We start from the raw sequence: 17,593 nt of genomic DNA, 5'->3' as shown, positions 1-17,593 counted from the left end.
TAATGACTTGAATAAATTAAAATAACATAATTGGTATCTAAAAGATAAATGCTTTACATACCCAGTAGTTCAACAGACATTTTTGCGCTTTTAAATAGCATTTTCATGGAATATACTTCAATAAAACAACACATAACTTGAAACAAGGCAGTTCAAACATGCAAAATACATAAGTATTATAATTGATGCCTTTTAAAAATAATTAGACTGACAATACCAGATGTAAGAGGTATAACAAAACTATACAAGTACACAAGTATGGAAGCAACTATGACTTTGAAACTGAATAGATTCAACTAAACATTACAAAACAGACATAAACTATTTCGAAGGAACCAAAAATAGAAAATTAACATTATTGTTACTTGTGTTTATGTTATGTACATCCCAAAAAACTACACACAGGTAAACAAATTATTTATTCACCACTTCCTAACAGAATTAAAAATAAAACAAGAGCACCGCATAACGGGTGCAACGCTCGGCTACGGGTGCAGTTTTGAATAAATGAAAGCTTGTCAGAATTTATTTTTATTTTATTTTTTTGAGAGGTCACAGTGACCTTGACCTTTGACCTTGTGACCCCAAAATGGGTTTGGCGTGTAGAACTCATCAAGGTGCATCTACATATGAAGTTTCAAAGTTGTAGGTGGAAGCGCTTTGATTTTAGAGCCAATGTTAAGGTTTTAGCACGACGCCTACGGCGGACATCGACGAGCTGGCTATGACAATACCTCGGGTTTTCTCCGAAAACGCCAAGCTAAAAATGAAAGTCACACAATTGCCCCAGTTAACTGAATTGAAGCATTCAAAAACATCAAACATAAGGAGCCAGCAGAAAGTGTGCATGTTGATGAAATAAAAGCAGGGGAATGATTAAACGTATTATTTTACTAGTTTAGCCTTGTTCTGGTCAAACTTTGGTTAATGCATCTGAATAAAGTGTTTCCAAGACTAGTCTGTGTAGTCCACACAGGCTTATCAGATACAATACTTTTTGCTTTTATGGTATTTTTTATTAAAAGGAAGTATCTTCTAAACAAAAATCAAGTCTTGGCTGAAAGTGTAATCCCTGATTAGCCTGTGCAGTAATGCGCAGTAATGCGCATGCTAAACTAGGACAACACTTAATGCACATGCATTAAGTCCAGTTTTCCCAGATAAAGGCTCAATGTATGTACAGTGATCAAGTTCAATCGGGTTAACACAGTAAATTGCTGGATTACAGTTTATTTCATTCCTATTCACTCATTCTTCATATCCTGCTTTGTGCCTGTCCCATGGACTCTGTAACCACGGTGTTGATCGCCTTGGCAACGTAGTCCAAGTTCTGTGAGTTGAGACCGGCCATGCTGATACGGCCTGACTTCATCATGTAGATATGGAAACGCTTCACCATCTGCTCACTTTGATGTTCTGAAAGCAATCAATGATTAAAGGGTGTATTTTTGTTGATGTTTAAAAGATTGGAGAGGATTCACATTAAAACTGCCAATCAAATTGTAATGTATTTGTGGAACGCAGCATTAAACAAAAAACAATGCACACACAAAAAAAATCCCATATTAAATAACATATAATTTATTAACATTTCATATAAAAAGAATGTGTTTCTTGTTGTATACAAGTCTGATTCTGTCAAAACGGGATTATGTGCGTTAAGCCTTATTCCTGACTAGCCTGTGCAGTTTGCACAAGGGAAATCAGGGACAACACTTTCGGCAAAAACTGGACTTCCACATAGAAGAGACCTCAGTTCAACAAGATATTCTATAAAAGGGGGAAAGATTTGCCCTGATTATCCTGTGAAGACTATGCAGGCTTATCTGAGGTGACTATTTAGACAAATGCATTAAGCCCAGTTTTTCCAGAATGAAGCTGAAAAATGGATATGAGTAACATTATATCTGCCTATCAGAATGTTTTGTATTTATGGAAAACAGAATGAAACAACAAAAGATTTATTTTAAAAAATCCTCACAGATAAAATTACATACATTTTACTAAAATTTCATATACATACAAGCAAATTTCATTAATTGATATCCCCCTCCCCCATAAATTGTGTAAGAGACGGAGGACGGACTAATGGACAACGCCAATTCTATATCCCTATATAATTTATAACGCATGTTTGAAATGTTGCTAATAAAGTGGTATTCCTCTAGAAATCAGCCATTGACTATGTACATTTCACAATAATATTTACCCAGTTTTACAGAGAATTTGGTTGATTAAAGCCTAGTTTATTAAATTTCTGCTATAAACCACGGCACTTGCTACGTTGTTGGTCTACGTTGTAAACAAATGTAGTTCCTTGTATACAACAACTAAATGTTATATTGATGTTATAAAACTTTTAGATTCGCAATTCAATATGAATAAAATTGTAATTAATAACGCACGACTCTTTGTCACAGAACAATATTCTGATTAAAAAAAAAAAAGAGATAATTTGATCAGCGGTTATTTTTGGAACGCGAGTAATACACTGACTGACATTGGTTACACTACAATCATTATAAAAGTACCACAAACACTCATGAAAAATAATTTTGTTTAAATAAAAAGGTTTACTGAATAAACAGTGGGATAAATAGAATAATAGATTAGTCGCCAAGGCTCGTGCTTTTTGTTTTCTAAACCTCGCATGATAAACCTGATCTATAATCAACACTTACCTATTATTCTGTATGCAATAATGTGAACTTAGTATCCATAGACAAATTGTGTATTCCCTTAATATTCTTTAATTTTCCAGGTCAATGTAGACTGAAAAAACAAGACCTCAGTGAAAAATATTCCACAATAAGTACCACTAAGCAATAACTAACAGAATACAAGATACAAACCATTCAGTCCTGTATAGCTAAACATGCCCTGCTGTTGCACGATATGATCCCAGTTTCCCGGGCAACCGATAGCCTTCAACTTCTGGTGAAGCTGCTCCCGCATGAACAGGATACGGTTTGCCATCGTCTTGATACTCTCACGCCTGGCAACAGAGGAATCAGTGTGTCATGTAATGGGATCATGTAATGTTTAAAGCTGCATAGAATTGTATCTTATCCTATTTCTAGCATAAACCTATGTGTGATACTAGTAAGCTACACAATTGTTCTGCTATGTGCAATATAGCAACCAAATGCATTTTTACAATGATCTTGATGATTTCAAGGTATTTTTTTGTCCTTATTCTAGTTAGCTCCTATACAATGACAGAAAATGATGGGCTTATAGGAATACTATGCATGTTCTTTAAAACCAATTACATTTGTATGCATGAAATTTCATGGTTCTATAAAAATGACTTTGTTGGGCACTTAAATTTCGTAATTTCCAACTAAAGCCATTTAAACACTCAAAATCAACAAATATTACAGGCTGCAGACCATTTAGCTTAGAGAAGAGGTTTGTTAAGCACTATAGTGCACAATAATTTTAATACAACCCTTAAAATATAAATAACATTATTGTGTAGAAATATTGGATGCAGACCATTCAGCATAGAGTGGAGGGTTGTTGAGTACTGTGGCAACAATCCTGGCACCATGGTTGGAAGGGTTTGACCAGACCACTCTAACATTCAGCTCCATCTGGGACAGAACCTTCGACTTGGAATCAGAGTCCTTGCACACCACGCACAGGTTACCCACACGCTCGTCTGAAAGGAAACAAACACACATACAATGAGCTGGGAAAACTGAGCTTAACACATGTGGGTTAAGTGTCATCCCAGATTAGACAGCTCCTGCTTTTATGGTATTTCCTGTTTAAAGGAGGTCTTTACTAAGCTAAAATTCAGTTTAAGCAGAAAGTGTCTTCATTTATAAGCCTAAGAGCACTTCATAGGCAAATCAGGGAAGACATTTAACGAACATGCATTAGACATTGTTCTCCTAGAGCCCAGCTCATATCAATTTATTTTAACCCTTTGCATGCTGGGAAATTTGTCGTCTGCTAAAATGTCGTCTGCTGAATTTCTAAAATTAGCATTTTCTTCGATTTTTTTTTCAAAGAATACTATCAGAATAGCAAACAGTTTGGATCCAGATGAGACGCCACGTTCTGTGGCGTCTCATCTGGATCCAAACTGTTTGCAAAGGCTTTCAAAGTTCAGTTCCCGCACTGAAAGAGTTAAATCACAAACAACATCATGCATCCTTTAGGACATACACATGCTCGGTTGTATTAAATGGTGAAACCACTTAAAATGTGATATCAAAGTGTTCTGATTGGATAATAATGCAGAGTTATTATTTGATAATTTTGCTTTGTTATGATTGGATAATATTGCAGTGTTATGATTGGATAATAATGCAGTGATTTGGACCCCGTTGGAAATAAGTTTTGTACGATATTTCGTCAAAACTTTACGGGTTATCCAGTGCACTGTTATATCTATATTTCAATATAATTTAATTTTGACCAATAAGTGTGATAAAGTGTAAAAGAGTATAAACCATATATATATATATATATATATATATATATATATATATATATATATGTATTATTATCTATGATGGTGACTATCTGTGATATTTCTGAATTGTTAATAACTGTTTATATGGATTGTAGTATTTTGTTATGTGCACAAATAAAATTATTATAATTATAAGTGTTATAATTTGACCATTTTGCATTGTTATGATTGGATAATATTGCAGTGTTATGATTTGATAATATTTCAGTGTTGTGATTAGATGATATTGCAGTGTTATGATTGGATTATTTTGCACTATTATGATTGGATAATAGTGCAGTGTTATAATTTGGCTGTCCAGTAACCTGGGATTGTTGGCGGCATTGCACCCCCTCTCTTCCCCTTTGACACCCCACCCTTTCCCCTTGGAACTCGAAGAGCCATGTCGGACTGGAGTGCACGGTGCAGGGCCTTATACCTTGCAAAACCCTTATTTAGCCCTATTCAGGGTAATACCAATTCCTTGGTATTATTGTAGATTCTGTTAATATTGCTATTTTTCCATCATAGCAATTTTTGTACCTTGTTATACATTAAATCTTGTTAAAATTGCTATTTTGTTTTGCAAATTTTATTATTTTTGTGTGAATCTGCTATTTTATATAGCCAATTGCTCTAACATTTTCTTTGTGTTGCTGTTTCTGCGTCATAGCGGGCTTTGTACCTTGTATTACATGAATTCTTGTTAAAATTGCCAATTTATATAGCAAATTCCTAATTTTATGTTAAATTGCTATTTTAAATAGCAAATTGCCTCGGTTCTGTGTTAAATTGCTATTTTACATAGCAGATAAGGTACTTCAGTACCATTTCCTCTATTGTTATCCCCAATATATTAATAATATTGGTTGGATAAGAGCTTTTGGTGTTGCTTTTTTTCCTGCATTTAGGTAATATCTAGTCTTTATACCAATTTTATATCACGCTTTTTTAAATTTCCTTCAATTGTATTCAAACTGTTTTTCATCTACCGTGCACTCCCTCTTGTCCTGGTGAAACAACCCCATCCCCACAATTACCTCCCTTAGTTCAACCTAGGGGCATCGTCCCTGCTGGCTATTCCACTATTCACTCCAGCCTACACCTCCAAATCTCTTCTTCTTTCAACCCTCCAGGGTGGCAATTTGTATTATATATATATAAATGCATTTAGTACTGTACATATTGTAGATAATGTACTTTTGTACAAATTCAGTTGTTTTGTCTCCTTTTTAACTGTAAAGCACATTGTTTTACTCATGATTTTTATGTGGCCCTATTAAGGTGACCAGTTGGCGACACGTCAGTTATTACCCTCATTATATAAGGGTTTTTACAAATTTCACTTTTAAATATTGTTTTAATGCCACTCTGGGGGGACTTCTCTTCTCCATAGCCCAATCCTCTTTAAGTTCCATACAGACAGGGTCTTATGTTGGAGCACTACGGCTATATTCCCTGTCTGCAAGTGTTTAATATTGAGCCACATACATAAATATATACACAATTACAATTTTCCATATAACTGCATATCTTCATGCAAATTCTCTTTTCATATGAGAGCTATTCAACCAGGCTCTAACTTTCCTACTAATTAATGTTGTAAATAGTCATATTTTCCCACTGCCTAGATCTTGTTGTAGGACATTAAATTTAAACCTTAAATATACACCTAATTTTGATACTTTATTATGTATGTAAATACATAGTGGCAATGTTAAACCACTTTTTGATCTGAACAATCCTTAAAAATTATTATTTGTTTTTGTTTTACAAACATATTACACATCCATGGTATTCCTTTTTTTTTATAAACATTATATTAAAAGTAATCCTATTTGGATTTTGACATTTAAAACACAGATCACAAAGTTTCAAGACTCCAAAACCCATTGCAGTAAATACTGAACAATGGGTCTAGTAATGATGATACCACATATAATAAATAGTATGTGTTTTCACCATCAATACTTATAACAATTGGGCTATTCCTCTCCTTCTCTCTCTTTTCAAAACAAACAACATACATATAATAATAAAAATAATAATAATAATAACAATAATATTAATATAACATCTTCATAGTGGTTTAATAACATATACCAATCATATAAAATTCAAATAGACTCAAACGGATTGACCTACTTGCGTTTGCCCCGACGTGAAAGAGATAACCAATCATAGCCAGGCTTTAAATACTGTCAACCAATGAAAATGCCGCTTTCTAACAGCTTTAGGCAAGACATTGTCCATTAAGTTTATCAAATACGGCGTTTTTTAACGCTTTTTGAATAGAAAAGTACAGATATTTTAAACCAATAGATTTTTATTGAAGCACCGCATCAACACTGCAATGTATTGTTGTATTATAAATGGTACAGCCCAATAAAATCAGGCTGACCATATTATAGCCGTTTTCGGCTTCTTGAACGTAGAGTTTTATGTAAAGCAGTGTGCTCGGGCAATGGTTTCTAACCTAAGTCCCGAGGGTAAACAACCCCATAATGATGTGTTATAATTTGATCATCTTGCGTTGTTATGATAGGATAATAGTGCAGTGCTGTGATTAGATAATATTGAAGACTAATTTAAAAATGAAAGACATTTACAAAAGAATCTATTAGAACACTGAATTCCAAAACAATACTCACTGTAAAGGCCAAAGTTCTTGCTGAATGACTGGGCGATAAAGAACTCAAAGCCCCGCTGTGAGAAGTACCGACATGACCAGGCGTCCTTATCCAGGTCGCCTGAGGTGTAGCCCTGGTATGCACAGTCCATCAAAACGAAGAGTTTCTTCTCTTCACAGACGTCTGCTATCTGCTTCCACTGCTCTTGAGTGGGGTCGGTACCTGTCGGGTTGTGGGCCACAGCGTGCAGGATCACTACAGACTTTGGTGGGGCAGTCTGTAAACAGGGCAAATAATGCGTTAACATGTAGGATCATTACAGACTTTGGTGGGGCAGTCTGTATACAGGGGACATAATTCGTTAACATGTAGGATCACTATGGACTTTAGTGGAACAGCCTGTATACAGGGGACATAATTCGTTAACATGTAGGATCATTACAGTCTTTGGTGGGGCAGTCTGTATACAGGGGACATAATTCGTTAACATGTAGGATCACTATGGACTTTGATGGAACAGCCTGTTTACAGGGAAAATAATTGTTAACATGAAGGATCATAACAGACTTAAGTGGGATGGCCTGTTAACATGGGACATAATTCATTAACATCTAGCATCACTACAGACTTCTGTGGAGCAGCCTGTATACAGGGGACATAATTCATTAACATCTAGGATTCCTACAGACTTTGGTAGGCAGCCTGTATACAGGGCAAATAATGCGTTAACATGTAGGATCATTACAGTCTTTGGTGGGGCAGTCTGTATACAGGGCAAATAATGCGTTAACATGTAGGATCATTACAGTCTTTGGTGGGGCAGTCTGTATACAGGGCAAATAATGCGTTAACATGTAGCATCATTACAGTCTTTGGTGGAACAGCCTGTATACAGGGGACATAATTCGTTAACATGTAGGATCACTATGGACTTTGGTGGAACAGCCTGTTTACAGAGAAAATAATTTGTTAACATGAAGGATCATAACAGACTTAAGTGGGACGGCCTGTTAACATGGGACATAATTCATTAACATTAGCATCACTACAGACTTCTGTGGAGCAGCCTGTATACAGGGGACATAATTCATTAACATCTAGGATTCCTACAGACTTTGGTAGGCAGCCTGTATACAGGGGAAATAATTCATGAGCAGCCTGTGTACATGGGGAAGTAATTCATTGGTAGTTAGTTATTAAAGCTAAATAAACTAAATAAGCCTCACACTGGAAAACTGGGCTTAAAGCATGTGCATAAAGTACTGAACCACATTAGCCTGTGCATAAAGTACTGTACCAGATTAGCCTGTGCATAAAGTACTGTACCAGATTAGCCTGTGCATAAAGTACTGTACCAGATGAGCCTGTGCATAAAGTACTGTACCAGATGAGCCTGTGCATAAAGTACTGTACCAGATTAGCCTGTGCATAAAGTACTGTACCAGATTAGCCTGTGCATAAAGTACTGTACCAGATGAGCCTGTGCATAAAGTACTGTACCAGATTAGCCTGTGCATAAAGTACTGTACCAGATTAGCCTGTGCATAAAGTACTGTACCAGATTAGCCTGTGCATAAAGTACTGTACCAGATGAGCCTGTGCATAAAGTACTGTACCAGATGAGCCTGTGCATAAAGTACTGTACCAGATTAGCCTGTGCATAAAGTACTGTACCAGATTAGCCTGTGCAGTTTGCAAAGGCTTATCAGGGAAGACAATGTCCGTTTTTATTGTAATTTTCGTTTAAAAGGAAGTCCTATGAGCAAAAATCGAGTTAAGGAGGAAAGTATGATCCTGATTAGCATATGTGGACTTCACAGTCAAATCTGGGACGACAATACGCACATGCCTATGTGGATTTCACAGTCAAATCTGGAAAGACAATACGCACATGCCTATGTGGACTTCACAGTCAAATCTGGGATGACACTACGCACATGCCTATGTGGACTTCACAGTCAAATCTGGGATGACACTACGCACATGCCTATGTGGACTTCACAGTCAAATCTGGGATGACAATACGCACATGCCTATGTGGACTTCACAGTCAAATCTGGGATGACACTACGCACATGCCTATGTGGACTTCACAGTCAAATCTGGGATGACAATACGCACATGCCTATGTGGACTTCACAGTCAAATCTGGGATGACACTACGCACATGCATTGCATGAGAAGGTCCAGTTTTCTCAAAGTGTGACTCAAATAGATTAACAAATTGTACACCAAAAAAGGGATTCTAAGCAAAACAAGTGCTACCTGTGTTAATGATTTTTTTACAGTTTTTTCATCCTTTACATTGCTAAATCAGTTAGATTGATTGGATACTTTAATTCCTACATGCCTAGCATATTTTTTAGATCAATGGTTAAATGACAACATGCTCAACATATTTCTTGAATCTAGCTTGATCTGGTCATGAAAAAATCCAAACAAGACAGGTGTCCATAAGACAAGGATCAACACATCAAAGTGGGTATTTGAGTGGTAATGGGTTAAATAACTGGATACTAGAAGAGTTTGATAGGAAACTCACCCGTAGATCCTCTAACATGCCTTCAAGGTCGACGCTGCAGGTCTTGGCGTTCCAATAGCGGTGTTCCTTCACTTTGAACCCGGCTTTAGTGAACAGACTCTTGTGGTTTTCTGTTAACAGACAGAGCAGTCAAATCACTAAGCATGACCAATAGAGCCTTGTTTTGGCAAAACTGGGCTTAATGCATGTGCATAGTGTCATCCCAAGTTAGCCTGTGGAGTCAGAACAGGCTAATCAAAGATACCACTTTTGCTTTTATTGCATTTTTTGTTGAAAGGAAGTCTCTTCCAAACCAAAATCCAGTTAACTTTCAGTGCGGGAACCGAATTTTGAAGGCCTTTGCGAACAGTTTGGATCCAGATGAGACGCCACAGAACGTGGCGTCTCATCTGGATCCAAACTGTTTGCTATTCTGATAGTATTCTTTGAAAAAAAAATCGAAGAAAATGCTAATTTTAGAAATTCAGCAGACGACATTTTAGCAGACGACAAATTTCCCAGCATGCAAAGGGTTAAGGCGGAAAATGTTGTCCCTTACATGCCTGTGCAGACACTTTATGCAGTTTTCCCAGAAAGAGGCTCAATAGAAAGTAGTCTGAGGAATTTGTTGGACAAATCTTATTCCCAAATGGCAATCAAGGAATGGGTGAAGTTTTTCAAAACGTTATTGTATGAAAACATTTAGACCATCAAGGCACAAAATGTTGTCAGCCTACTATCAGGCGTACTTTTTGAAGCCTGATGAGCCTCTTCCTAGGAAAAAAGGGCTAAATGTGTATCAAGTGTCATCCCAGTTTAGCCTTTTCAGTCTGCCCTAGCTAGATCTAATCAGGGACGACACTTTCTAGCTATAGTGGATTTTCACTAAGAAGAGACTTCCTTTGAAGACTAATTCCATAAAAGTGGAAAGTGCCGTCCCTTATAACACTGTGCGAACTGCACAGGCTAACTCTGGATGCCACTTTACACACAGGCATTGTGTCCTGTTTTCCCACAGCAATGACTTGGTAGTTAATCAAAATCATTATCAACAAGCGATGTGTTTGTGAAACACTATGTCCCCATATATTTGACCTTTGACCTTGAAGGATGACCTTGACTTTCACCTTTCACCACTCAAAATGTGCAGCTCCATGAGATACACCTGCATGCCAAATATCAAGTTGTTATCTTCAATGTTGCGAAGTGTACATTAAATAAGCAATTTTGACCCATATATTTGACCTTTGACCTTGAAGGATGACCTTGACCTTTCACCACTCAAAATGTGCAGCTCCATGAGATACACATGCATGCCAAATATGAAGTTGCTTTCTTCAATATTGCAAAAGCTATGGCAAATGTTAAAGTTTGACGCAAACACACAAACAAACAAACGAACCAATAGACAGGGCAAAAACAATATGTCCCCCACTATAGTGGTTGGGGACATAAAAATATGCATTTAAAAAATCTTTGCAAGGGTAACATGTATCTCATGATAATTTCATTTCAAAAGTATAAGCATTACACTTTTTTTACCAATTATGAAACTTTCTTTATTACATTCTTAACTTCCACCTGAATTTATCCATATTTGGTAAAAATAGTGTTGCCTTTCTCCCTACTAGGAGGCCTTTCAAGCAAATTTACTAATACCACGTTTTCAAAGTGTGAGAAATAAAGATACCACATTTGAGCTGCTTTGTGCTAAAAGGCACGCGTAGCTCTTGATCAGCCTGTGCATTTACGCACACTGGTTAGGAGCTACTTTAACTTCTAATAAGTCCACAAAACCATGGGTGACTTTATGGAAGTCACATTGTCGCATGATGCGGCTCATATATTAACTTAATTCAAGCTTTACACATGAGAGCAAAAGATAAGGAAGGATAATCAAGAGTTTTCTGGTTGTCTGGGAAAACTGGGCTTAATGCATGTGCGTCATGATAAGCCTGTAAAATTTTCACAGTCTTATCAGGGACAACATTTTCCACCTGGACATGGATTTTTTGTTTAGAAGAGACCACCTTTAAAATAAAAATTAAACAAGGTCTGTTTGTAAAACATGCATGCCCCCATATGGGCTGTCAGTTGTAGTGGCAGCCATTGTGTGAATACGTTTTTTGTCACTGTGACCTTGACCTTTGACCTAGTGACCTGAAAATCAATAGGGGTCATCTGCCAGTCATGATAAATGTACCTATGAAGTTTCATGATCCTAGGCCTAAGAATTCTTGAGTTATCACCCAGAAACTATTTTACTGTTTCGAGTCACTGTGACCTTGACCTTTGACCTAGTGACCTGAAAATCAATAGGGTCATCTGCCAGTCATGATCAATGTACCTATGAAGTTTCATGATCCTAGGCGTAAGCATTCTTGAGTTATCATCCGGAAACCATTTTACTGTTTCGAGTCACTGTAAACTTGACCTTTGACCTAGTGACCTGAAAATCAATAGGGGTCATCTGCCAGTCATGATCAACGTTCCTATGAAGTTTCATGATCCTAGGCGTAAACATTCTTGAGTTATCATCCGGAAACCATTTTACTGTTTCGAGTCACCTTGACCTTTGACCTAGTGACCTGAAAATCAATAGGGGTCATCTGCCAGTCACGATCAATGTACCTATGAAGTTTCATGATCCTAGGCCTAAGCATTCTTGAGTTATCATCCGGAAACCATCTGGTGGACGGACGGACCGACAGACCGACATGTGCAAAACAATATACCCCCTCTTCTTCGAAGGGAGCATAAAAAAAGCTGAAAATGTCCTCCTTGATTAGCCTGTGCAGACACTTAACGCACATGCATTAAGCCCATTTTTCCAAGAACAAGGCACAACTTTTCATAGCAGTGGAGCCAGTAGGCATGCAAGAACAAGGAGGAGCTATAGAGGCGACACTCACCCCAGGTTGGTGTGGATACATAGACATATTCATACTTCATGTTCTGCCTCAGGAAATCTGCAGCCACTTTAAGGGCACCTGTTCCTCCCAATGCTTGAACGCCTGCCACCTTCAAAGATTTAAGATTTTAGATGTGTTTATGTTAGCTAATATTATGTTGAGGCTAGTGTGTAGCAGTCATTTTAATTGCTAATAATTTGAGGTACTAAGACACAACATATTAATTAATTAAAATGTGTTTTTTTTTTCAGAGGCTTGGGATTAATTGGCCCAGGACTGAGGGTTGTTTAACCAGGTAAAGCCTCGTTTAATGGCAAAATGCATAAATAAAATTAATTATGTTGTTTCAAATGCAAGACAAAGTCAAGCCTACCTACCCTGTTTTGAACAATTGCAGGATCTTCTTCTCCCAAAATCATCTTACACGCCCCTGTTCTGAAATATGCCATTCATAGATAAGTAGTGTATTACAAAAAAGTGTTGCAGATATTTTGTAGAAGGTATTTGCAGAGAACATTTGGCTCTTGTACTGTAATTTCAACAAGACAGCGTGTTACAGAAAATGTTCTGTTCATATGAAACATTAATGAACACAGAGATTTAACAAAAAACTCTATTATTATGCATAACGTCATCACATTCTGAGACCAGATTGTCTTGAAACTTGTTAGACAAAACATAAAAAAAAACACAACATCATCTAAACACAACCAAACAACATGTCTTACAAGAAATAAAAAACGTTCACAGTAAGAAGCATGTATATGGACTCTACCTGACAGATTGACCATATGTCTGATTTAGGATACTGGTAAATACTGATTATTTAAAAAACAATTCTCTAAAATGAGTCGCAGTCTTGAACAACTGGGCTCACAGCGTTTTTGTAAGTTTTGTCCCTGATTAGATGCTGTAGTTTTGTTTTAAGGAAGTCTCTTCTTAGTGAAAATCCCGTTTAGATGTAAAGTGTATTCCCTGATTACCCTATGTGGACTGCCCAGGCTAATCTGGAAATAACACTATGCTCATGCATTTAGCCCAGCTTTCCCAGAGCAATTGTCTAGAGTATGAAAGACTGCAGTGTGTCTCACCTGAAGTCCGGTAGACCAGCTACTGGCAGGTACTCATGGTTCAAGGTCTGATCTGACGCCATCTGAGCCTCCACTGTGCGCACGACTGGCAGCACCCAGGGTTTTCCATCGTTACCGCGATATGCTGAAATAGAGTGTACGGGTGAGACACATTCTTGTGACCACTGACCAGCAACTGAAAAAGCCAACTGCCAAGTTCATGAAATTCAACTTGCAAAACCTCATTGATGAACAAGAATATTGTATAATATATTATGTATGCTATTTACATTTTATGGAAATAGCCTATCAAATATGTACAACATACCTATTTTGGTGACCCACCAATTTGCAGGACATTTTTTTTGTTGCTTACCCGTACTCACATGTTCAATGTATAAAAATATTAAGTGCTTGTAAACAAACGAACTTTATTTATCATGTATTTTTGTCATTACTTTTACAAAAATTCTCCGAAGAAACTTAAAATATTGTAAATGATTAATTATAGTAACATGCAATTAAATCAGTGTATGTTCTAACAAAATATACCTATAATAAAACAATATCATCAATGTTTTAAGCAGAATGTAGTTTCAAACAGTTACTTTGGTCCTTGATGATTTTTGCTTCATTTTGTTAAATTGATTAAATATAATTGACATTGAGCATACAGGATAGTTCTTCTTGAATGCTTTGAGCTTTTATAAGTACACACAGCTCAAACCGGGTTAATTAAAACTTAATAGCTGAGACTTGGATTATTGCAATTAGTGCACAGCCTAAATAATGTTTCTAAAATAAATCCCTTCTTTTAAAGAGTTGTATTTCATATGTATTTGCACAATAAACCAGGTATTGCATAAGTTTATATTTAATAAAATGAAATTAAATAGCTTATTGTAAATTACAAAAAAAAATAAGTATTAAACAAATGAAAATATCGCATATTTTCTCCTGAAACATTTAATCCGATGTGCTATTTTTAAATATGTTTAAATAGTTGTCTATGTTTAAATGTTTAACATTAAAGTTATTTCATCAAATAAATAATATAACTTACGGAACGAAACATACTGCGCGAAACGGCAGAGGACAAATTCCGAAACGACACAAAGTAATGTTTCTAATTTATTCTAAGTCGTTATCATTTGAATAAGTACGAATTTCTTCATTCCGATTGAATTTTACTTGTCGGCAACGCCTTTTTAATGCATGCCATTGATACAAAGCTTTGAATATGGTATTCTATAACACATACCAGCACAGGTTCGAAAAGATTGAGTACGAACAGTCACTAAATGTCAATTAAAGTTCACGAGCAGAAAAAAACGCAAACATACCACCGACACTAAGATTCACTTTCTCAGGGTGTGGATCCGCATTAAATTCTGCAACCATCTTAAAAACCTCTATTGGAGGCCCCATTTCGATATCGCTGAAAACCGAAGCCATATTTTCGCTGTATTCCACCTTTCAATTCACAGTGAGGGCAATGTTCAATGTTGTCAAGGCATATTAAACCAATTCCGGTTCAAGCTAGCTTTGATCGGCCCTATAATAAATTGTCTGGCGCGTGCAATTATTTATAAATTAGTGTGTTCTTACATACTCGATAAACATATGCAGAAAGTATTATAGTACGGTTTATCAAAGACCTATTGAGTACTCTATATTATTATATTGGTCTTTTGGTTTATTCAGGTTGAACAAAGCACGGCAGATAGCATACAAAGATAAACAGTAAATTGCGTAATCAAGTGATGAAAACAAAGTACGGAAAGCTGGTTCGGTAATATATTTTTAAAGAAATAATTGACGACTAAGAAAATTGATGGGATAAATCGATTACCAGGTCGGTTCCGAATAAAGCGAAGTCCATTTTTGCTCGGCCCGAAAATCTGAACCATTCAACATATTAATGGTTGTTCATTGCTGAAATTAAATACAATTATTGAATATTAAAATGTTTCATGGTTCATATAAATTGTTCATGTTTGAATAGTTTGTTCGGTATAATAAAATAAATATAACATGTCTGACAGGGTTACGGTAAATTTGTCCACTTTCGGAAAAATACTGTCAAAATATGTTTCGCCTCGGTTGACAGTATTTCCTCAAGTTGACAAATTTACTGTCACCCTGTCAGACATGTAATATTTATATACTGTCGCCATCGTATCATCGCATTGTCGCCATCGTACTATCGCGTTATCGTACTGTCGTCATCGTATTATTGCATTGTCGCCATCGCACTATCGCATTGTCACCATCTTATTGTCGCACTGTCGCCATTGTATTATCGCATTATCGCCATCGTACTATCATATTGTCGCCATCGTACTATCGCACTGTCGCCATCGCATTGTCGCACTGTCGTCATTATATTATTACATTATCGCACTGTCGCCATATCGTACTATCGCACTGTCGCCATCGTATTGTCGCACTGTCGTCATCGTATTATCGCATTGTCGCCATCGTATATACTATCGCGTAATCGTACTGTCGCCATCGTACTATCGCATTGTCGCCATCGTACTATCGCAATGTCGCCATCGTATTGTCGCACTGTCGTCATCGTACTATCGCATTGTCGCCATCGTACTTTCGCACTTTCGCATTGTCGCACTCTGGATTTTAATGTGTAACCACGATGGCACTTACGGTATTCCGTAATTTTGTGACTAAACAACCAATTGGGCCGGTTGAGGAATGTGGACATGTGGAACTTCTGCGGCTGGCTCTGTTTATATCAGCAAGAGCCGCCTACTCTCTCGAGTCGGACGTCTTCTCACGCTAGCTGTTTTGTGTAGCTTAAATATAGACCCGCCGGATTATACCTGTTAACGAATTCACGTTTCAAGCATCACCGCAGGCGGAGCTGGAAGCAGTAAAAGACGGTCCCAGGTAAAATGCGTATTGGGACATTGAGGGATGGCCTAGTGAAGATTATGGAAGTGTCTTCTAAGTGTGTACTAAGTATGCTCAACGTGCTCGGGTATCGCTCGCGGTCTCGTGTCGTCGGCCGATGACAGCGAGCATGGCCTTAAAGCAAAGGCGGCACAGCGCGCAAGGGACAGGACGTTAGTCTTTAAATTGTCTGAAGAGGAAGCAGGCCACACGGGTGCTGCCTTGTCCAGCTTCAATTTCGGGGGAAAACCCCGGAGGTATGACTCGTCCAGTGCACATAAAAGTCTTATTTGCCACCGCCAACTGGTTGCTTTGGATCTCCATTATCTGTGTTGACTATCCGGTCAGCAACGACACGATATGTATGTTTCGGTAAAATAACGTTTTGTGACTGTTCGGTAAAAGAAATATGTAGCCAATCTAACTTTATTTTGTTATGTTACACATGTGTGCGATTAAAATATTGTCATTATCTTGTAAACACTGAAAACAAGGTGTAAAATGCCATAAATGAAATGACCTCTACGCGTTATCAGTTAACAAATTCGCGTGCGTAGAGCACGATTTGCCGCCAAAGTGTCATACAACCAGATGTATAATTATAGTTAAAAAGCTTTCTTATTATTACAAAACAACGAAGTAAATGGTGTTTTTTTCTCCATACTTTATTACATTTATAGCAACCTTTTGCGTTTTTTAGCATAAATGAAATACGTATTCCGACGTATTATTATTTGCACGTTTAATTTAAGCACTGAGCGAAATAACAAAATATATTTTTTTAAATAATTTATTTCGACGATCGTTTTAAAAAGGGAAACAACCAACGATTAGAAGTTCTACTGGGTAGGAATTAACCCATTTATGCCTAGCGTCTAGAAAAAAGGCCTTGGCAAACAGCGAAGACCCAGATGAGACGCCGCATGATGCGGAATCTCATCAGGGTCTGCGCTGTATGCTTGAAATAATTTCTGTAAGAAATATTCTAAATATAGAAATAAATATACTAGACGTCCCTAATTTTGGAAATAAATTGATCCAATTTAGAAGAATGGGAGATTCCACTAGGCATAAATGGGTTA

At 37.0% G+C, this 17,593-nt stretch overlaps 1 protein-coding gene across 1 annotated transcript in view; it reads right to left on the bottom strand.

The window, feature by feature from the left end:
* The window catches only part of LOC127841790 (aspartate aminotransferase, cytoplasmic-like), a 15,255-nt gene extending 130 nt beyond the window's left edge, over nt 1–15,125 (bottom strand). Inside the window, exons 1-9 of the mRNA XM_052370866.1 lie at nt 14,942–15,125; nt 13,620–13,743; nt 12,906–12,963; nt 12,529–12,637; nt 9,638–9,747; nt 7,117–7,372; nt 3,499–3,664; nt 2,853–2,995; nt 1–1,416 (exon numbers count right to left, since the gene is read on the bottom strand). The exon at nt 1–1,416 is cut by the window's left edge and continues 130 nt beyond it. Of these exons, the coding sequence (XP_052226826.1) occupies nt 1,256–1,416; nt 2,853–2,995; nt 3,499–3,664; nt 7,117–7,372; nt 9,638–9,747; nt 12,529–12,637; nt 12,906–12,963; nt 13,620–13,743; nt 14,942–15,053 (1,239 nt within the window). The 5' untranslated portion in view covers nt 15,054–15,125 and the 3' untranslated portion in view covers nt 1–1,255. The remainder of the gene's footprint in view (nt 1,417–2,852; nt 2,996–3,498; nt 3,665–7,116; nt 7,373–9,637; nt 9,748–12,528; nt 12,638–12,905; nt 12,964–13,619; nt 13,744–14,941) is intronic.
* Nucleotides 15,126–17,593: the final 2,468 nt, after the last annotated feature.

The sequence above is a fragment of the Dreissena polymorpha genome, chromosome 8 (genome assembly GCF_020536995.1).
Source record: "Dreissena polymorpha isolate Duluth1 chromosome 8, UMN_Dpol_1.0, whole genome shotgun sequence".
Lineage (NCBI taxonomy): Eukaryota > Metazoa > Mollusca > Bivalvia > Myida > Dreissenidae > Dreissena > Dreissena polymorpha.
This window is presented reverse-complemented; position numbering and strand designations above follow the sequence as displayed.